Below are 21,853 nucleotides of genomic sequence, written 5' to 3'. Positions count from 1 at the left end.
CTCTCAGAGGGAGGATGCACAGAGCAACACATGGGCTGCTTCATCCAAAATTGGCTGTGGTGGTAGGTTGTCTACCAGATGAGAAGACTGGTATTGCTCACCCTGTCCCACTTGGGTCTGCATGTGAAATACGCAGTAAAGTAGATACATAAAGTAGATACTTTATGTCTTCATTCAATAAACTACTACAGTCTTGTGAACAAGAACTGTGGCAACAGCAAGACCTTGAGAAGACCACTCAATGCTGAATTGTTTCAGTTAAGAATGTTAGGAAATTCATGAAGAAGACAGAAAAGGCTTATAGTTATATTTGTGTTTGTAATTTATCTATAATTCATGGTTTTAATGGTTTGACAGTAGTGCAATTCAGAGTGCTTTTGTGGAACTTTCTCAGATGTTTGGTGGGGGTATATATATTTTAGTCATGTGGGAGTCAATTCAATCTAGTTTTTTTCTGTATTTTGGCAGATTGGGTTCCCTCTCCATTTGAAGCAATGATCTTTGGTATTAATTAAATGTATTATTGTTGGGTCCACAGTAAAGTCTAAACTGCATGCCTGAGATGAAGATAACTGGTGGTGTAACTATCAAGCTTTTTGTGTATGACCCCATGCACTGACCTGGAGAAGTCAAGTATGGAAATAGGTGGGCACTTTACAAATCTCATTTTTAATTACTCCTATTCATAAAGCTGTATATGGGGTAGTATTCAATTTTGCAAACATCTGGGTTTTTTAATACCTGTCCACTTCAGAGCCTGCTTCAGAAACCAGACTGAGGATGTGTGTTACTCCTCTGGCAGCAATCACCGAGCTCAAGTGAGTAAACACAGAATTTCATGATCAAAGGGAAAGATAATGTCCTCATTGTTCATGTAGATAAGAATGGTAAGAAAACACAATTATGTAAAGACAGGGGCAGGAGAAGGGGCTTGACATGAAAGCTCATGGGTAAGTGTAGTTTCTGAAAGTAGTCTGAAAATGAATGTGGCCCCTCCAAATGAGATGCTACCTAAACTGCAGATGATTTGCCTGAAATCACAGCAGACCAGGAGGGGCTATTGTGAGCTAATCCTGAACATTCAGTTTTTCAGCCAAGTGTTCCACCTGCTAGATCACATTATCTGCCGATACTTATTTTCTAAAACTACTTAGCTGAGAAGTTTCTATGCTACTCAAAAATCAGTTTAAAAAAAATTTTAAAAGAAAAAGAAAACCGCCTTAAACAAATAACAAACAATTGTTATCTCGGTTTAGAATACCAGAGCAGCATTTCAAATATAGGTATGCCTTCCATGGATAGTTTGTTTGCTTTGTTTTGTAGTTGTCTTCAGCATTAGAATAATATTTTTCATGGTTGTTTTTAGTTATTTTAATTTCCGTATTATAATTCCATTGACGTGTTGTAACATAGTGGGGTCCCATGCTTTGTGTGGAGCTGCCTACACTCAAATAATTTTTTTTATTGAATATTTGTCTTAATCCTGTTTTTTTTAGCTGGCAAAAAAAAAATGCAGCAGGTCTGAAATGTAGACTTGTCCTACCATGACAGGCCCATCAGGGGAAATTGGTCCACCTGCCTCAATCATGTGAAGTAAAAATGTATTCCTTTCTAGTTGCAGCTAAAAAGAGTTGTCAGTCCAACAGAAATACATTAAAATAACACATTTTTTTCCCAGAATAAAGGCAGTCAACTTCTATTTATATAATAAAACAAGAAAGTAAACTCATTACTAAATTGAAATTCTACATTCTTTATGCAGTTAATCAAGACAACATAGTGGATTCCTACGACCAGTTATTAAATATATGTCTTCCTAAATTTGACCCACCAGTTCAAAATACTGTCTCATCTGAAACAGCAGAATTGTGATTTAAAACAAAAGATGGAACACTGAGGAGAAATAAAAATAACCTATTAATTTATGCACAACAGTTACCTATATAATGAGCATTAAAAGGAGTTGTCCTTTTACCATTAATTATGGCTTGAAGTGGCTTTGTATCAGAAAAATCTCTGCTTTTCTGCCACTCCTTACTCAAGGTCATCAAATTTTACAGCCTTCTTGTAGCCTTCTTTAAGAGACTATTACACAGATTGACTATGTGAAGCTGTAGCAATATCCTGTCCATAAACTGTGTATTTTTCTTTGCTTTGGTATTTTCCTTTGCCATTCACTGCAAGCATGGTTTCAGGAAATACCCTCTTCAAGTCATTTTATACAATAGGCATATGCCAGCATATCATATGTTTTCCATCTTACCTTCCTCATGTTCTTTTCAGATCACCATTCTGATTTTTATGAAAGATGATATTCTGATGCGTGGCTGATTGTATCTCCGGGCTGCATGTTAAGGAAAGACGGGTGAATTTGTGAATTTAACAGTTAAATTAGTAAATTTAACTTGCAGTTTTACTGCTGTTTCGTTACAGAGCATTGATATCAGCTCCCACCATTTCCAATACACAGCTGTGTTGTTCAAAACATCATTAGCAACAGCAGCCTTCCAAGGAATTACAATTTTTTGTCTTGTCTAAGCACTTATACCTCTGTTAGGCCTGTCATGGGTTTAATAGAGGATTTAAAGAGTTTCCTTCTAACTCCCATCTTGCTTATGACTATGTCATCATGGTTGACTTGCAAGACCTTAGGGGTCAGATGAATAAGTGAGATACCTCGAGGCTGCATGCTCCCTCTCCTCTCGTCCATCAGCAGTTCATATATGTAAACAGACTGGTCTGCAACCACCCACGATGCAGACCAACATTATTTATTCTACTGCTAGCCACTTTGATGATTATTATGGAAATCATGTATATCTCTGATGGGCATTCCTTTCTGGCACTCCTTTACAGTACAAGCTTTACCCAACAAATTATTTTAGAAAGCAGCTGTATGTTTTGTCAGTGTTACAAAGCATTGAATCCTGGGGCCATTTTTTCCTGAAGTGTTCCATCAAAAAGTTGTGAGTATGAAATTAACAAGCATCCTTCCCAGCCTTTGAAATGAATGGACTCTTGTGAATTCCAAGGATTTTACACTGCCATATTTTAGTAATCTTCACAAATGGGTCAAATTAGCACACAGTACTATTTAATTTAGCTTAAAAATGGGCACTATAAAGAATTTATGCTACCCACTAGCATTTATTTGCTCTGACAAAAAATACAGCTGAATTAGTTTGGAGAACCACGAGATAATTGCCCATTACAGTATTTGGTACAGTCCAGCTCTTGTTACACCTCACTGACCACAGATGATAATTGCATTGTGTTTTTTCTCTCCTTCTCACTCCTGATGTCCCACAGGTGCTAACATTTCCTTTGCTTCATATTGTCATCGTGTAGCTGGAAAGCATCATTAAGCCAAACTCCAAGAAGGTTTTCCCTATCTGTAACTAATTTAAAGTTCACAGCTTTTTTTTTTCCTTTCAAAACTGAATGAAGGCTTGTTGATACCAACCAAAAAGTTGATTTAATAAGGTATTATATCCTCCTTTGGAGCTCAATCCTCATATGAAGGATTTGATTCTTTTTGGTACTGATACTTGGAGATTCTCATTCAGTCCAAGTGCTTTACCAGTTATATTTTTGCAAGCACAACTCAACAGTTTAGCTGCTACCGTGTTCCATTTAGACCCGTGCTCCAGCACAGCTCCGTATGTGCTGTTTTCATCTCGTTCAAAATGCTGGCCTGGCATTTTTACACAATGCTCATTTGTTTCTAAAAAGGGTGTGTTCAACAGCACACACAATATCCACAGCTGTAAAAGCATGGAAGAGCTGCATTCATGCTTTAAAACGGGAAAGTAAAGATGAGCAGCTCCCAAACGCTTCATAATTAGTAAACAATGCCACGGCCTGTTCCTGTCCCAGAAGTAGGACATGACCGAATGAACTCTGCCTTTTTAGAGCTGCGCTGCAGGGCTCTGAATGGGGCTGTTCCCTGGAGCAGACAGCTCCACAGGGAAGGTAGGTGGTGGCACAAGTATGGGAGGGAGCAGGATATGGAACTTCAGATGTAGAGCAAAGCTCTGGATTTTGCTCCTCGCGATCTGCTGCTGCCGAGCACAGCTGCCAATCAGAGGTTCAAGAAAAGCTTGTTTATGACTTGTGTTGTTCTCATCTGAAGTTCCCGGGACTTAACCAGGAGCGGAATTAAAACTAAGAGTCAGGAGCACCGTGACTACAGGGCAGGGGAGGGAGGCAGTGCCTACACAGCGCTGGGCAGGATTTAAGGTGGTGCCTTCTTCGTGCTGGCCGAGCAGCCCCGAACAGCACGGACCGCCGAGGGCCCGCATTGGGCATGGCTGCGGATCCCTCCCACAGCCCTGCGTTAGCACGAGCTGCATTGCCAGCTCCCAGAGGGCTGGACGCGGGCCGCCAGAGGACGTGGGTAATGGAAACACCTTTATCCCACAGCACTGACTCCCGCCCGGCGCCTGCGCCATGGCTCCGGCCCGGCAGCGCTATGGCCGCGGCCTGCGAGCGTCGCCCCGCACACCGCCGCTGACAGGTGGCCCTGGAGCCCGTGACGGATGGCCCTGGAGTAGGTGATGTCCCGGAGCAGGGGAAGCCCCCACCTCCCCCCGCAGCCTGCCGGGGCACCCCTCCTGCGGCAGCGCCTCGTGGGGCAGCGCCTGGAGCCCTGCGGCCCCTCGGCCGCCCTGCCCCGGCCCCGATGCGAGCGGCGGGGCCTCCCCGGCTCTGCGCGTCCCGGGGCGCGCGTTTGCGTGGCCAAGCTTTGGTCTGCGTTTTGTTATTTATTTTACTTTATTTTTTTAAGAAAACAGAAAAGAAAAAGTCTAGTCGTGATGGTGTTGTGTTCCTTGCAGTCCCTCTCCGCGAAACCTTCGTGTTCTTCAGCTTTGGGACCCGTCTCTACATACCATAGCCGTTCTCGCCTGAGTACCTTTAAAAGTTACAGAGGTAACACAGGCAAGTATAAAAATGTGCAGATTGGTTCTGGTCGCCCTTTTTAATGTTTTCTGAAGGGAAAAGATAGCCGTGGTACCTTGTCTAAAATAAACTGTGAACTCTTTAGCTCTTTCTGTGAGATTTTGCTTTATGAAGATGCTGTTGTTCAAGGAGAAGAAATTTAACCTGCAGATTTTGTAGCTGACTGTGAAATTTATTGAGTGCATGAACTTACAGTGTACAAAACTGTTTGGTCAGAGACATGCTAAAATGTCATGAAAATAAATTTTACAAAGCCAGAAATGTAATCTGTTCCCAGGACACCTGGTTTAGCTTAGATGTACACACTTAACTTTTGAATGACGAACACTCAGAGCTGATGGAATTATCAGTAGTGTAAAGATGTTTCTAAATCTTTAGGACTTGGTGGGAGGAGAGACATCTTTACTAAATGCCAGTGAAAACTGAAATGTTTTTTGATCTGTCAACTTTCTGTACAAGTGTTTTGACCTACAGTATGTGTGACTTTTTTTTTTCCTTTTTTTTTTTTTTTTTTTTTTTTTTTTTTTTTTTTTTTAGAATAAGTGAGTATTTACATCCTTCAGAATGCCCAACTCCAATGCCAAACTTCATTCTAACCACAGGGGTGGCCGAGAAGCCAGCAGACGGGAATTGGTTTCCAGATCTTTGCAGAGTGCTCAGCATTGCCTGGAGAACCAGGATTTTGGAACTGCATATGCTCACTATCTCCTGGTCCTAAATCTAGCTCCTGAGTTAAAAACTACTGTCAAAGTAAGTGCTCTTTGAATTACTTGGAATTTTATTTATTCTAATTCTCTTGAGGTCTTTGTGACATGTCTTGTGATTTGTTACATGTAACTGATTTTTGCTTTTATTGAAGACAGAATTGGAAAATCAGTAATAATTGGGATGGCAAATGACTTCTTTAATAAGCTCTGTATGAAGGGAGTTCATAGAATCTTCTTTTAGTCACTGTATGTCAATGGCATTTAATAAAAACAGGACATTGTTATAATTGGAGCATGCATTAATATATACACGCAGGCTCTCAGTGCTGATCCTCGTGTGTGGGTGTCCAGGTGTATGCCAGGACCCCTCCAGATGTTTTCAGGGTTCAGTTCCCTACTTCTGGCAACTCACTGAGGTGCTCTGTGCTTTATTTTCTAGGAGACATTTCAGTTTACTCTCTTTAAATGGGCAGAAGAACTGGATTCTCTGGCACGGATTCAAGATCTGTTTAACTGCTATGAACAAGCGCTTGAACTGTATCCCAATGATGAAGTGATCTGTAACAGCATGGGAGAACATCTCTTCAGGTTTGCAGTGATGTATACTCAGTTTTTGTAAGGGTCATGTTGTGAATACAAGCACATGTTTGTCTTAAATAGCTTAAAAAGAGTAGCCAGTGCTAAAATAAATGTTGTTAATCACAGCAAAAGTGGGGGAAAAAAAAGCCACCATGTTTTGTTGTTGCTCATGTCTTTTAAGCCTGGAATTTTAAGAGTGAAATCATAGATCATAATCCAGGTGCTTTTAGTTAGGTTTCCTTTCTGTAATTTCTTTGTTTTAAAGGAACACCTCTGTGAGCACTGTATTAAAATGTATACAAATATTTTATAGATTTAGGGCTTTTTTCAGTGCTGTCTGATTTGAGATTATGCTGTAGGTATCATTAAAACTTGATTCAGAGTCACAATTTTATTTCTTTTTTGGTTTCTTTTAATTTCTTTTTTCAAAACTGGCACTTAATGCAAAAGCTGGCAACTTAAAATTCGATGGTTTTGCAGGATGTTCCAGTTAAATAGAGTATCCACAGTTTTATAGCATTCTCTGGAGTATCTGAGAGACTGGATTGCAGAGCTGCTGCTGTCATGTTGTTGCAGTGAATTTTTGTAAATAAAACCTGTTTTACTTTGTCAAAAGATGTAATAGTGTATAAAGGTTGGTGCACACAATGGTGTTTCTGAGCTGGCTTGGCATTTTACAGTGGCTTGATATAAAGCTATAAATCATTCTTTTTCATAAAGTAATGGCACTCTTTCTAAAGATGATTTTTCTGACTATTTCTGTTGTCTTTTAGCTGACATAAGACTTCTTTACAGACCCTCAGATGTTCACAGCTGCATGCATACTTTCTCTCTGTCACTTTTGCTCTTAGAATGGGCTTCAGAGATGAAGCAGCTGGCTATTTTCATAAAGCAGTGAAGCTCAACCCCGACTTTGCCGACGCCAAGGAGAATTTTTACCGCGTTGCAAACTGGCTGGTGGAGCGCTGGCACTTCATCATGCTCAACGATGCCAAGAGGAACCTCACCTACCTCAGGGCCATTGAGAGCGCTGTGCGCTCAGGGAGCAAATCTGTCCTGGATATCGGAACAGGAACAGGAATTTTGAGGTATGCCACAATGCACGTTTCACAGGAATTTAATGGAAAAGTATTGGTTGCCTGACAAAATTTGGCCGAGAGTGGAAAAAATAACTGCTTTGATCCTTTTATGGAGACAGAACTTAAAAAAGCAAGCAAAGCTTTCAGAAGCCAGTGAGTCTGGAGTAGTATTTTTTGAACCTTTTTTGGTTATTTGTTGCAGATGCTTTTTGTGCCAGTAAGTGCTGCTGAAATTGAATTACTCACATGGGTTTTGAAGTTGTAATGTTATTTGTCCTGTCTTTAAATATTGACTGTAAAGAGTGGATTCAGCATAGCTGAGGGAGTGTCCTTATGCTAACTGTGGTGGTTTTTTTTGCTGATATCGTATCAAGAGGATATCAATATGTGCAATATCAGTGTTAACACAAGAGATACCAGTTAATCTAAGGATGGTTTTTAGCCTTGAAATATGAAGCAGATGTGGAGGAGGGGAAAACCCCTGATTCTTATTTTTCAGTATGTTTGCAAAAAGGGCGGGAGCATCTTTTGTCTATGCCTGCGAATTATCCAAAACCATGTATGAACTTGCCCGTGATGTGGTGGCAGCAAATAAAATGGAAAGAGAGATCAAACTTCTGCATTTGAAGTCACTTGATATAGAAATTCCAAAGCACATGCCTGAAAGGTATGTTGTTGCTTTCTCTTCTGATGGTATTTTGAGTTTGCTCATCATTTCAAGAAAATAGGAAATGTCTTGTGACCTAAACAGGAAGTAACACTTCTGTGATATTGCTCATAATGTGTGAAAGTTCTCTGTATCTTTTATGTGTTTCAAGAGCAGAAATGACAACATCATCTTCAGGTCATCCTGATTTCTTTTGGTAGATCAACAGTTTCGTAAATTAAGGAGTTTAATTCTGTGATGGTTCGAGCTTCGGGGCAGCAACAGGAAAAAAAATTAGATTGCTATGTCATAAAAGTAATTTTAACACACTTTTATACTTCTGAGATCTTGTGGCTCACTTCTGCAGCCTCTGATCCTTGAATAGGATCGAGTTACTAACATTTAATAAATTTATGGTGATGGTACAGGCTCATGATCTGAAATGATGAAGCTCCTGGTTTAGGCCAATCAAGCCTTGTCTTATTGTGTCAGCTAAGCTACTGTAATATATGTATCCCTTTAATGTATATAATGAGTTACGAGATGTCAGCTATTAATAAATAAATTACTGCTGTTCTGGAAATGTCTCCTCTTATTACAGCATGTGTTTTTTCATTTAATTCCAGAGGATTTAAGATTTAGGGTTGTTAGTCTGTTAGGAATTTTTTTGTGCTTTGATTATAGTTTTGGGGGTTTTAATTCCTTTTTATACACATGCATGAGTACATACTATTGCACAAAATATATATTCTGCAGTATCATTGGCTGTGTGCCCAGGCTGAAACATCTTCCTGTTTTGTCTAGATTCTTCCCACACAACTTATTTATAAATGCTGAGCAAGAAGCTTTACAGTAAATTCTTGCTCAATATTTGCTCTCTTTTATCTGCATCTTCAATAACTTCTGACAACAATTCAAAACACATAATTTTTTTGAAGAATTAAATAGTCCACATGTACTGAAACTCCTAGTAAAAGTTTTGCTCTGAGCTCATATTGGTATGGTGGGGATTTTTCTTTAAAGGAATGATTGATTGTTGACAGGAGTGTTTGTTATATATCATATTTTTCTTGTCTAGAGTTTCCCTGGTTGTCACAGAAACAGTCGATGCTGGCTTATTTGGAGAAGGAATTGTGGAGAGCTTGATACATGCTTGGGAACATCTGCTTTTACAACCAAAGGTAGGTGATGTGGGTACCTGTGCATGTGCACACATTCCAGACATATGGGAATGAGAAACAGTTGTCTTGTAAATATTTCATTCCTTTTGGTATGCTAAAAATGAGTGATCTGGGCTTGCTCCATGAATTTGATTTTGGTGAGTGGCAGTGAGGCAGAACTTACATTGTACTTCTGTGAGCTCTGTGTTCTGAGTAAGCATGTACTTGCAAAGCATGTTTCCCTGATGTAACCTTTCTTCATCACAGATGGTTCACTCTTAATCACTGTTCATTCATTTATTTTAAATCTTTTTTGTCCCCCATCTTTGTAGGTAACAGCAAAGGGGTTTGTGTAGATTTTAAGTATACAGTCAGTCTAAGCAGAAAATGCTGAATTACAGTAGTTATTTTTCATTGTAACATTTGGGAATAGTCAATTATAATTTGGTAAATTAATTTATTTTTGCTGATTTGAACTTTTTTGGGAGACTGAGCAATTCTTCTGGGTCTCAGATTTTGGTTTATATTTTGTGGTTTTGCTAGTACATTAAGCAAAGTAATATGTCAGGGAGTCTTACATAGCCTAATCTCTGTTAAGCTAATATTCTTCCTAATAGAAGGACTTCTTTTTATTTTGTCCTTGTCTTGATTCCAACTCATTTAAAAAAAGTTTTAGCTGTCTGAAACCTTTTGTGTTGTACTGAGTTGAAACTGATGACCTCTAGTGTTAAGTACAGGAATGATGCATAACGGAAAAGTCCTCGAATGTTGAAGTATAGTCTAACAGTGGTTTTCAATCTGCATTTCGTTAGAGTTACACAGAGGAAGTAGTAGACTGAAGAATAAAGCTGATGCCTGGTTATATTGAGACACTGTATTTTAAAAACTCCTTTAATGGTCAGCACAATGCCGAAGACTAGTGATTTTACCAGTCACTAAGAATTTAGCAATGTTTTGACTTTCACTTGAATGGCTCACTAATATGTAATTTAAGCCTTTCAGTAATGGTAGAAATAGGCCACTGTCTCATTGCATGTTGTTGTTCATGTTTTCACAGCCTAAAAACCAAGACATTAATGCTGGAGACTATGGCAGAGTTATTCCTGCAAGTGCTACAATATTTGGGATGGCAGTGGAATGCAAAGAGATACGTAGACATCACAGGTGTGTTTAAATTCTAGCACAGCTTGAACCCACATTTTTTTTATTTGGGAAGAGAGACTGGTTGTTTTTATTGGCCACTCCTCATTTAATTTCCTCTTTATTTTTTGAATGGCTGATTATCTGTTTAACAAAAAAGATTTATGCTCTCACCATCCCCACCCCTTTTCCAAGCTGTCTTTTTTATTTTTTTTTTTGCCCCACCAGCCTACCCCTTTGAAGTTCAGCTTTTCTGGACCCATTAATCATACAGTTATGCTGAAATACCTGCTTCTAACACATGCTAAAGAAATTTAATTCCTTCCTAGTAAAATTACTTCTCAATTTCTGAATTGGAGATTCTTAGATTAACGCTTGGCCTTTATCCTCATTTTACCCTCTTTATAATCTGCTCCATACCTCATTTCTGGATCTAGCCCTGGATCTAACCCCTGTAAAGCCTATGTGGTGATAACCCCAGCTGTCTTTATCTGTCTGAATGTCTTTTGCCTAATTCTGAACTGGCATACAGTAGAGTTTCTTTGCTGGGACCAGTTCTGACTGTGTATCAATTACTTTCATATTTATTCTAATCTTTTAGAACATTATCATTGTATGGAGACAGTCTCTGTCTGAGAGGTTTGGACTTGGGGTATTTTGTTTAGGATTAATATTGTTGTAGATTAGAGAAAATACTGACTTCTAGAGGAGCTCCAGTGCACTGGATGAGAAACAGCCAGGCTGCATCAGTGATTTCTCTAATACAGTAGACCTGGACAGTAGCCAGAAGGAGAAAGAAATTCCCATGGTAGATGGTCACAGAATATTTTCTTTTATATGTTTCTTTTATAAGTTAATTATTCATCAGTTAGAAGAGGTTTGGCCTTGAAACTGGGCATCGACTGTTCCTTACAAAATTTAAATAGAGTGAAAGTTAATTTGCTGTGAACTTAGGATTGTTGAATTGATGTTCCATTTTAATAGCTTAAGGTCAGGTGATTAGCAGGACTGAGGTGATTGTCACAAATTATATGCTGTAGGAAAAAAAAAAAGTCACTTTTAAATTTCTTGCCTTTATAGTTTGAGATCCCTTTTTGCTCCAGTAAGAATATTTAAGATTATTTTAACAAGTAAAGTTTTTTATGCAAAACACTTGATGTTCTCAGATTGAAACTACACAGATCTCTTTGAATTACTCTGATGTTCATGCCTTCACATTAACTCAAGTGTTTTCACAATCTACAGGAAAGCTTTGGGGTTTGGATGTTTTTTTCTGAGCAGGAGGCCTAATAAAATAGCAGTGTGGAAGTATCTCTTTTCTCATGATTTTTATATAATCTAGCACAGTTTCTGCCTTGAACAATTAATACAACTTTTCTTTGAGCTTTTCCTCATGCTTTAATTTTTTTAAGTGGTTAGAAGTAGACAAAGAGCCTAGAATTGAATGAACACATGATTTTTTTTTCCTGAAGTACATTTAAAAGTGTGTTTAATTTATCATCAAATGCTGATTCATCTTGCTGAGAGAGAAAATCCCCTTTCAGTCCAATTGTTGATAATCTTGCATATCACAGCCATCTCTTTGTGCCTGATCTGATCTTCTACTTTGTATTCTGCCCCATTCTTTCAGCAATTTTAAGTTACACTTCATTGCTTGTGCTCTGATTGTTATTGGGGTTTTTCCTAGGATATAGTGAAATTCTTAATATGTATTGAGCTTTTCCTTCATTTCTCATGACAGCATTCAGTTCTGATTCTTGAAAGTGAGGTGCATATTCTGCGCTTTAGAGCTGCTCTGAACATGACAAAAACCCCACAGAATTGTTTTAGTGTTTTTTAACTTCTCTATTCTAACACTCTCTACATTTAAAAATAATTAGTCAGCCTGGAGAGAATTTCCTTTAGGTTTTTGGTCAAATTACTTGCAATTTAATTTCTCCTCTGTTTGCCTTTACTCCCAGAGTGGGAATGCAAGAAATTGCTGGTGTGTGCTTGTCAAATTCAGTGCAGTTCTTCAGTCCCACATACACTGCTGCTGGCTCAGAGGAAACTGTGGAGCCCTACACCACCGAGAAGCTCAGTCGTATTCCTGGGGGTTACAGAGCCCTCACAGAACCCTGTCAAGTCATGACAGTAGATTTCAACGATCTGCAGGTAACGATTTTTCTTACACCCTTCTTAAGTAATCTTTTTACGGCAGTAAAAGTCCCATATATATCATTTGGTTCTGGGTTCAACTTCAGAACAGTTCACAAGTGCAAAGTTGGTAGGGCTGCTCTGAAATGCTCTGCTGGTTTTGATGCTTGTGTGGTTGTGTGGTGATGTGGTTCCTCAGATGACAGTCTGTAATTTTTTTGAAGGTGGAGTTTTTTTTGTTATTGGGCATAGCTTAGGGAACTTTAAAAACTGCCTCAGTGTAAGATCAAACAGCTACCAGCCTTAGTACAGGGGAGGGGAAGGAAGGATGCAAGAGATCCATCCTAAATGATTTATGCAGTTGTGGAGCTGACTTAGTTTATTTCTCTAAAGTCAGTCCTCATAAAGCTCTTGAAGACAGGAGAAAGGCTGTATTTTTCCATCTAGCATAAAAATGTAAATGTTAGTGGGTAAATGTAAAAGAGGAGATGAAGAATTTTTTCTATTCAACCATTTGATTCCACACTTCAGCTCCTTTGTATCTTAGGGTATTTCTGTAACAGGGCATTCTAAAATCTAGTAGCATAATTGTGTGTATTTAGCACAAAATACATTTGTATGTGTAGGCCTGAACTGGAAGGCAAGGAGCTCAGCCCCTGCAGCTGAGCTTGCTAAAAAGATGATACATCTGATCTCTGGTGTGCTTCTTGCTCATTGACCTGTGGTGAGGAGCTGGCATTGAGTCAGAGCTTAAAATAGATTCTGTTATATAAACGAAATGATTCTTGGCTGCTGCTTGGCCAGGAGTTGCAGTTTCTGAATCAATAGCTTTTCCTAGTTGGCTTGTCTGACATCCTGAGATGAAAAATGAAATAAGACAAGGCTCTTCAGTATACTGTTGGGAGCAATCTCTGTGACCTACCTAATGTTGCTTCTGCTTCCAGCGTCAATAAGAAACTATTGCTCTCATCTGAGAGATGTCTGTTCTTAAGCATCTGCCTGCTAGCAAACATGTAAAGATAGTTTTAAAGAGTAAAGAACAGTGTTATTCTTTAAATCATGTTTCAGAAGTGTTCCTTTGAAGTTTTGGTCAGACTAATGGAGTGCTCCTGTCATGAAATGTTAAGATAGCTTAAGTAAAAAGGAAGAAAGGCCTCTGTTATGAGTCACTAATGTGATTGGGAATCCTTGGTTACTGTTTGTTGTTACTTTTTCACTGGGCAAATGTGGCAGTTACAAACACTGGTAGATTGCTTCCAGCATGGATTTTTGTTTTGGGGTTTTTTTTTAATGTGTTGTGTCATGGCCATACCTGGATGTTCAATCAATGCAGCTAAAAATGAGAAAAAATTGTCTTTGTTCCTGTTGTAATAGGAAAAAATCCTCCTAAACTTAAAAACAGTAGCAGAATTACCAATTAAGAACAGAAATTCAGGTAAGAAATCACTTAGCACTAGTAAGGTAATTTTGTAAGACCTATTTTCTAAACTCCTATTTCAAAGAACTAGAGGGATGTTGCATTTATTCTGCTTGTGCTAACTGTCCAGACCTAAACTGGCAGAACTGAGAAGAAGGCTTAAAATACAGTACAAGTGTTTTTCAAACTGAGTTGTAGGAGATTTCAAAGACATTGGTACAGATCAGAGAAATAATAAGCCAAAATTCACAAATAATAATAATTTCAAAAAAGCAGCTGCTTTATGGTGATTACTTTATTACTGCTGTTATTAGCAGCAGCAGCTCAGTCCCTCCCAGGCAGGGGAATGAGGTGTGGCTGTAATTACACTTGCTACCTGTGTGCATGTTTGCTGGCAGCAGATCAGTGCCACTGGCAGGGGAAGTGTTTACCTCTGCAGCCAGTAATTAAAGCTCAGTCTCACTTTCAGGCCCTAAAGGAACTCTGCTTTTGCCAACAGTTACAGATTTTGGCTCTTCCTAATCCTTCATGAGAAGTTGTGGTGTGGAATATGTGAGAAATTGTGGATCAAGACATAGGAAACTTGATAACTGCGTTCTTGCTGTAGATTTTCCTTCTGTTTGTAGGTCTTTCTCATTCAGAGGACGTGTGGCATTGAATAATTTTGGGGTTTCACTGCCTATTCCTGTGCCATTGCTTTATTTCCTTTGCTTTCTCTTAACAAGACTACTTGATAAATTGCCATCCTGATATGCTACGGCTGTTTAAATCTGCAATTGGCATAAAAAATAGAAGAAGGTTTATAAAGTGGTAAATGTGAGAAATAAATATGGGTTAAGCAGCATGGCAGAGAGCAGGGAAAGCCAAAATAAGCTGAAATGAAATGGGTTTGTAAGTGATGGCAATGTACCACTGCAGTTACTAGAACTCACTTAATGAGAATCTTGGGCCTGCTGCTGTTGAGGAATAATCAGGAAGAATACTTCTAATATCAAATACGCTTCTATACATCTCCAGCTTCCAAGAAACCAAGAACCAGATGCATGCTTGTGCTCTTGCTGTCTTATTTCAATGGGCAAAACTTCAACTGACTACTCTTCCCTTCACTAGCTGAGGAGGTACCAAAAGGATGACTGGCAGCAAAGCACTTCTGTTGAAGAGCAGTGTGATCTTACTATGAACGTTGTTATCATTCAGTAATTTTAATTTGCCCATTGTTCAGCCATGCCAGTTGTGAGAAGAGGGATAGACAAGCTCTTGGAGAGCACAAAATGAAGAGGGAAGAATAAGAAACCCAGCACGTGACAGCTAGTCCTGTCCTCAGAGCAGGACATGAACTTTTCTTTTGCCATGTGTATTTTAAGATTGAAATGTAAAGAGAACAAGTGTTGACATAAGCAGGTCAGGAAGTTGATAAATGTTTTGGAAGGGCTATTACTAAGCAGAATGGCTGTGACTGAGAGAACCTTTGGTCCTTTGTGCTTGACCTTATGTTAATTGGTTTATGCTGTAACTAAAACATTAGTGCTGGTCCTTTTGTGCTTGTGAATGTTGGTAGCAGAAGGCAATTCCTGAGAAAAATAAATTGTACATGGAAAAAGACTTAGTTCTTGTTATGTACTCAAAACTTTGTAGGAGTATTGGGGAATTTATAAATGATCCCTTTAGGATGGATCTTAAGGTCGTCCCAGCAGTGAGATTGTACAGGCCTGAGCTTTTACACAAGGCCTACCTAGCCCAGATAGAGGATAAAACACCCTCAAAGATGTTTGACTTCCTGTTTTTATAATGACTCTGCAAGCCTGTGTTTGAGCAAATTCACAGTACACAGTATTTCTAGAGCTGATTGAACACAGCTTTTAGTGAAACATGTGCCTGAGCATTGGCTTGAGTTCAGCCAAAAGCCTGGCTCTGTTTTTATTCATTCCTGTAAGGCAAGCCCTGCCAGTCTGAAGTCTTTCTTGCAGTTTTCAGTGGGTTTAAATGTGTGTGTTCTTAGCTGTAGGCATGTTTGCTTCTCACGGATGCAGGCTGTCCATGAGAGAAATGGCTCTTGCATGTGGGAAGACAGTTCCTATGCTAATGAGTACTAATGATAATTGGTATTGTAGAGGCTTGGTAACTTCAAGTGTTTGTTGGGTGCCCTCATGCATTGGTGCAGAAATTTTGGATTATTTAGTTTAATGAAACCAAATTTTTATTTCTGGAAATACACTCCCCCACTGTTTTTTCTCTTTCTGCTTTGGTCAGGAGCTGAAAGGCTTGGCAGCTAGAAAGCCCTGGAAGCTCAGCCTGCCAGTCACTGAAGGAGGAATACTGGATGCTGTTGTGGTGTGGTTTGTACTGCAGCTTGATGATGAGCATTCTCTATCTACAAGTCCCAGTGAGGAAACTTGCTGGGAGCAGGCTGTGTATCCTGTGCAGGGCCTCCTCGGTATGTCCTGTGGGTCTGCTTGTTGTGGTACATTCACTTGGTTTCATTTTGGGTTTTTTTTTTTTTTTCCATTTTGATAAGTAGCTTACCTCAGAGATTAGGAAGTCTAAATAGGCTTGGAAGTTCAACAGCAAGTAGCTGATCATGTTTCTGGTCTGTAGAGCACAGTCTCTTCATCGGGGCTTGTTTGTGGGACTTTGCTGTTAAGCAGATGAGATCGAGGAGAAAGCTTTTCATTAAGTTGGGATTTTTTTCTGTATTGAATTTAATGCATTGTGGAGCATCTCCAAAAAGTGGGGCTACTTATTGGCTCACTTGGTGAACATACAGCTTAGGAGAGGAAGGGGGGCAAGGTGAGGTAGGAATTGCTAGCTGCTACTGCCACAAACCCAAAACTACCCAAAACTACTAACCATTCCTACCTACCCCTTACCCCACGTGTGATTCAACTTGAATACTCTCCACATACAGACATTGGCAGTGTAATCTTTAACAGTGTCTACTCACTATTCACCCACCTTCTATTTTCCTGTTTCCTAGAATGTTAGAATATCTCAAGCTGGAAGGGACCCATAAGGATCATAGAGTCCAGCTTCCTGCTTCTTGCAGGACTACCTAAAATTAAATCACCTGTCTAAGAGCATTATCCAGGTGCTCATTGCACTCTGGCAGGCTTGGTGCTGTGACTACTACCCTGGGGAACCTGTTCCAATGACTGATAATCCTGTGGGTGAAGAACCTTTTCTGAATGTCCCATGTGAACTTCCCTGATGCAGCTTCATTCCATTTCCTCATGTGCCGTCTCTGAGAGAGATCAGCACCTTCTCCTCCACTGCACCCTTGAGGAGGTTCTGGACTGTGGTGAGATCTTCCCTCAGCCTGCTCTTCTCCAGGCTGAACAAAACAAGTGCCCTCAGCTGCTCTTTGGAAGTCTTTCCCCTGAGGCCTCGCTCTATCTTAGTCACCCTACCCTGCATGCACTCTAATGGTTTGATGTCCTCGTATTGTGGCACAGATATGAACAAATGAGATAATAGGGTGGGTGGGTTGGTTTGTTTCAAGCACCTTAAGGATCTTCAGTGATGTGTCTGTAACTGACATGACTTTTTTTAATGCTCTTTTGCCAAGATTATTCTGTGAAGACTGGAGATACTGTGATGATGGAAGTTTGCTGCCAAGATTGCTACCTGAAGATCCAGAAGATTTCTTCTTTGCCTTCAGAGTGTGGGATGGATTTCAGTGACAGAGATGACACACTGAGTTTGGGCAATGAGGCTGAATTATGTAATGCTCTGGCTGGACTTCAGACAAGCACCAAACAGGATGGCAGCGCTCCAGTGTGTGTGCTGGAATCCACAGAAATAGCCCTGCTGAATGACATAGCTTACCATGAATGCTTTAAAGCTGCCATGAGCAAAGTGCTGCTGTCATTAAATCCAAGTAAGGACTTGCACTCCATGGATGTCGATGGACATGGCAGTGGGACAAACCTCCAAGAGCATCAAAACATGAGCTCTCTAGGTGTGGATCCTGATGCTTTGTACATTTTAGATGTATCTGAAGGCTTCTCCATCCTGCCAATTATAGCTGGCAAGCTTGGACCAGTTAGAGCCTACAGTTCTGTTGAGAAAGATCAGCACCAGGCAGCACTTCATGCCATTGCAGAAGCAAACCATTTCCCTAAGGAAACATTAGAGTTTTGGCTCAGCCACTTAGAAGAAGAAAGTGTGGTGCTACAGAGACCCAAATCAGACAAACTGTGGAGTATTATTATCTTGGATGTTGTAGAGACATCAGGTTTAATCCAGCAGGAAGTGATGGAAAAGGCTGCAATATCCAGGTACAGTATAAAAGGACAAAAATATTCCTAGGAATCTGTAATTATCTGAAAAATTTTAAGAATATTCCTTGTAACTATGTTATATTTCTACTGTAGAGAAAGTATGTAACTACTGTTATGTTTCTTCTGAAGAAAAAGGATTTTCCCTTGGATTGAACCTCCTAGTGTTTCTGATATGACCATTGAATACTATGTATTTTCTTTAAAAAAGCATCATGATTTCACCATCTCAGATTCTTTTATCTTTTTTCTATGCAAGAATATGAATGGATGATCATATTCCTTGGTCTGTCAGAAGTTTGCAGGATAAAAAAGAAAAACCAAGGTAGCTTTTAGCCCAATTGAAAAAAGCCCAGATTCATGTACACGTCAACTGGTTATCGGAACAAACTGGTCCTGCTAAAAGACAAACCCGTGGTGTCAGAAGAGCCAGGGAGGCAGCAGCAATGCTACTGTTCCTCACAGCAGAAGGAGTGGGAAGGAAGGCAGAGGAGAAGGATAATAATGGAAATGGGTAACTAAGTGTGAAATGGATTTATCCCCTTTTGTGGGCCTAGGGAAACCTTACTGTTAACCTTTGTGTTTAGTGATGGCATGTTATGCTTAGGAGCACTTGACTTCAGAGGAAGACTGAATGTGCCTTTCTTAAATGTATTTACTGTTCTTTCATTACTGTTGATTGATTAGCTTTACAGGTGAAATCCCTCTTATTTTACAGGTGTTTACTTCACAGTGGAGGGAAGATTTTCCCACAGTATGTATTGGTATATGGGATGCTTGTAGAATCGGAGTCTCTGTTGCTGGAGAGCGCTGTTCAAGGAACAGAACCAACCCTGGGGTTTAATATAGCCCCTTTCATCAACCAGTTCAAGGTAGGAATCTGGTGGGTGGCTTCTAGGCATGGTTTCAAAGCTGCAGCTGTTTAGCTGTTTAGATTTGGTGTGAACTATAAAAAGAAACTGTTGAAATTATCAAGAGACATTTTTGTAACCACACAGGGACCTTGAGATAAACTAAAATGGGTGATGTTTGTTTTAGAAGTGGCATGGAACTTCTGTCCCCGTTACTGTACAGAAGAATGACTGTGTTGGTACTGTTCCCAGGCAACTGTATTCCAGTGTTTCAGAAGGGATTACAGGGCTGTATTTTGCATTTTGTCTATCTCTTACAGCCATTCCAGTAATTCCGGGCAACTTTAGTGTTATGATTAAGTTTACTACCTTTTCCCTTTGTAATGGCTGTGGCTACCTGAAGTTCTGGTCTGTACTTTCAGGTACCTGTTCGTGTGTATTTGGATCTCTCCACGTTAGCCTGTGTACCCTTGAGCAAGCCAGCAGAGCTTTTAAGGCTGGATCTCATGAACCCTCTGCTGAACAGCCCCAGCAGAGAAGTGAAGGTGAGTTCTGGAGCCCAAAGTGCATTTAACTACTCTTCTGCATCACTGCTTCTTAATTGCTCTTCTGTGCTAAACAATTTCAATACAGGATTTATTTTTCTGCAGCTGTCTCTGAAAAGGATTGAAATGGTTTGAACTACTTCCTTTTCAAAGAACAAAGTAGTATAACTGATCATTATTTTAAATATTTTTAGGTACAAATTTGTAAGTCTGGCCAGGTCACTGCCATTCCCTTCTGGTATCACATCCATCTAGATGAAGACCATAGCTTGAACACATCTGATGAGTCCTCACACTGGAAACAAGCTGCAGTTGTTCTGGATGAGCCCATCCCAGTTCAGGTTGGAGATGAACTTGTACTTGATGTCCAACACCATAAAAGTAATATCAGCATTACAGTTAAAAGGTGAAGAATGTCCTGTGTGAAGTGATTTGTGCTTAATTACCTATGTATAAATGGAATGTTCAGAATAACACTGCTGTTACTTTGTATTAAAGTTTAAATTTTATTTACTGATCAAAAAGGCTGTTTTGTTGCTGTAATAAGAGATACTTAGGTTCAACTGGTGGACTAAAGTTTGCACTGTAAGGGTATCCTTCCAAGCAAGAGGAGATATTGTCTTCACTGCAGCACAAACCTGGTTGCTGGCTCGTGTAGTGACTGCAGCAGTGGGACAGAGCTCTGCTACCAGGTCAGCTGTAGTGAGGGGAAAAAAGCATCCAGGTACCTGTACAGCAATAAACAGCTGTGGCTGTTTGGGACAGAGCCCTTGTTTCTCAAACTGTGATTCAACCTCTCAGTTGCCAGAGCCTCCTACATCAGTGTATTGAGATGTTACTCTTGTGGGAGGACTGAACAGCATTCCAGCTGCAGTACCACAATTTAGTGCTGCACACAGAGCATTTTAAAAAGCTGTAAAGGAGTGTTGTTGGGTAACTCAGGCTGTATAATGGAAGGTAAAACTGGTACACTTTTTAGAATCCCCCGGAGACTTTTTTCTGGGAATAGAATGGGAATCAACTTATCTGTAGAAAGGTGTATAAAATACATCAGTCACTGCAGTGCTCCTGTTGATCTTCTACAGCATTACATCTTGGTATAATGCAGGTAACTAGTTCCTTCTACTGAATTTGTATACAAGTGGAAGACTAAAAAACACTTTGAACTCAGCACTGATTCTACCTCTGCAGAGAGGAGGAAGACTGCTACCAAGATTTTTCTGTAGCTAAGCTTCTTTTTACTGTGCAATACGTTTAATGGAGAAGTGGCAATTCTGTGATCTTGCTTTAATAGCAGCCAGTATAAAGACCCATCCAAAAATTATTCTTCTGTAAGTTCTGGGCCTGCTGAAGTCATTATATACTCTTCATTAGGTCAAACATTTCAGATAATTTAACTTATTTCTATATATAAATTTCTATTTATTTCTGTAAAGTTTGCTCAGTTTAACTTCAGGGACTGTTAGAGCTGGAGTTGTCCCAACCTCAGCTGAACCTGCACCTGATAAATTGCTGTAATAAAGCTGCTTTTGGAAGGGTGGAGGAAACATCTCCATTTTATTTTTTTCCAAAGTAGAGACACAAAGTCATGTTTTCTGAAGATAAAGTAACTGGATACCATCCTTTATCCAAGGGGTACAGTGTATAATGAAATGCAAGTGAGTTAGAGTAGGACAGAGGTTTTTGATACTACATAAAAACTAGTGTTTCTTAAACCCAAAACCTAAACCCATGATCCATAAAATTTTAAGTTAGTCTGACACAACTAAATCTGGCACATACATGGTGATTTCACCAGAGTGAAGTTTTATAGAAAAGTGCAAAAGGTTTCTTTATAGAAAAGAAAAAGGTTTCTTGTGCAGGAAGACCTCTGATAAAAACAAAAACCTTACAGAGTAGGTTAGGTGTGTTTATTAAGATTTTAGTAATTAAGATGAAAGCAAATTACTTCAAGACAAGAGACATTCTAGTCTCCTTGAGTAAGGCAAGAGCAATCCTCAAGACTTCTGATTAAAAAACTTGGGAGGAGATTTGGCATAAAACAACAGAGGACTAAATACAGTTAAAAGGAAAATGAACTATTTGCAAATGACCTTTTTATGTAATTGTGATAGGTTGTGCTGTGGAATACTGCTGTAATGGTTTTCAAAAGACAGGGCAGGTATCATTGCACAATTTGTATTTATTTTTTAAATTCAGTAGCAGTCTTTAGGGAAAGGTACAATCCTATAAGCTACTGCAATTAAAAAGTAACTTTTCTTCCAGGAATATTATATTGTGCAAATAGAATAACTGAATAATAATAAAACAACTTAGTAGCTGTCAAGAAATACTCTGAAAGAAGTAACCAAGGCACTTAA

The 21,853-nt window shown here is 39.4% G+C and overlaps 1 protein-coding gene across 5 annotated transcripts; it reads left to right on the top strand.

Annotated features, from left to right (window-relative positions):
- Positions 1–554: 554 nt before the first annotated feature.
- On the top strand, positions 555–20,002 carry PRMT9 (protein arginine methyltransferase 9). Of its 5 annotated transcripts, XM_053975406.1 has the most exons (15): positions 555–645; positions 755–818; positions 4,836–4,938; positions 5,497–5,709; positions 6,106–6,254; positions 7,097–7,333; positions 7,824–7,991; positions 9,049–9,151; positions 10,188–10,294; positions 12,232–12,424; positions 16,074–16,257; positions 17,386–18,097; positions 18,816–18,969; positions 19,371–19,493; positions 19,688–20,002. In XM_053975406.1, exons 4-15 carry the CDS (start codon positions 5,524–5,526, stop codon positions 19,901–19,903), a joined length of 2,532 nt encoding a protein of 843 aa, XP_053831381.1. In that variant the 5' UTR covers positions 555–645; positions 755–818; positions 4,836–4,938; positions 5,497–5,523; the 3' UTR covers positions 19,904–20,002. The 5 variants fall into 5 exon arrangements, with proteins under 5 accessions (XP_053831381.1, XP_053831384.1, XP_053831382.1 ...); XM_053975409.1 differs by lacking the exon at positions 4,836–4,938; XM_053975407.1 differs by lacking the exons at positions 555–645; positions 755–818 and adding an exon at positions 4,289–4,549.
- The last annotated feature ends 1,851 nt before the right edge of the window (positions 20,003–21,853 follow it).

This window comes from Vidua macroura, chromosome 4 (assembly GCF_024509145.1).
Source record: "Vidua macroura isolate BioBank_ID:100142 chromosome 4, ASM2450914v1, whole genome shotgun sequence".
Classification (NCBI taxonomy): domain Eukaryota; kingdom Metazoa; phylum Chordata; class Aves; order Passeriformes; family Viduidae; genus Vidua; species Vidua macroura.
The sequence above is the reverse complement of the archived record's forward strand: the minus strand, read 5'-3'. Positions and strand labels throughout refer to the sequence as shown.

Excerpts from the sequence above, each read along its gene's own strand:
- PRMT9 (XM_053975409.1), top strand. The coding sequence starts at position 5,524 with ATGCCCAACTCCAATGCCAAACTTCATTCTAACCACAGGGGTGGCCGA. Across the intron at positions 5,710-6,105 it reads AGTTAAAAACTACTGTCAAA|GAGACATTTCAGTTTACTCT; the intron begins GTAAGTGCTCTT and ends TTTATTTTCTAG. Across the intron at positions 6,255-7,096 it reads ATGGGAGAACATCTCTTCAG|AATGGGCTTCAGAGATGAAG; the intron begins GTTTGCAGTGAT and ends TTTTGCTCTTAG.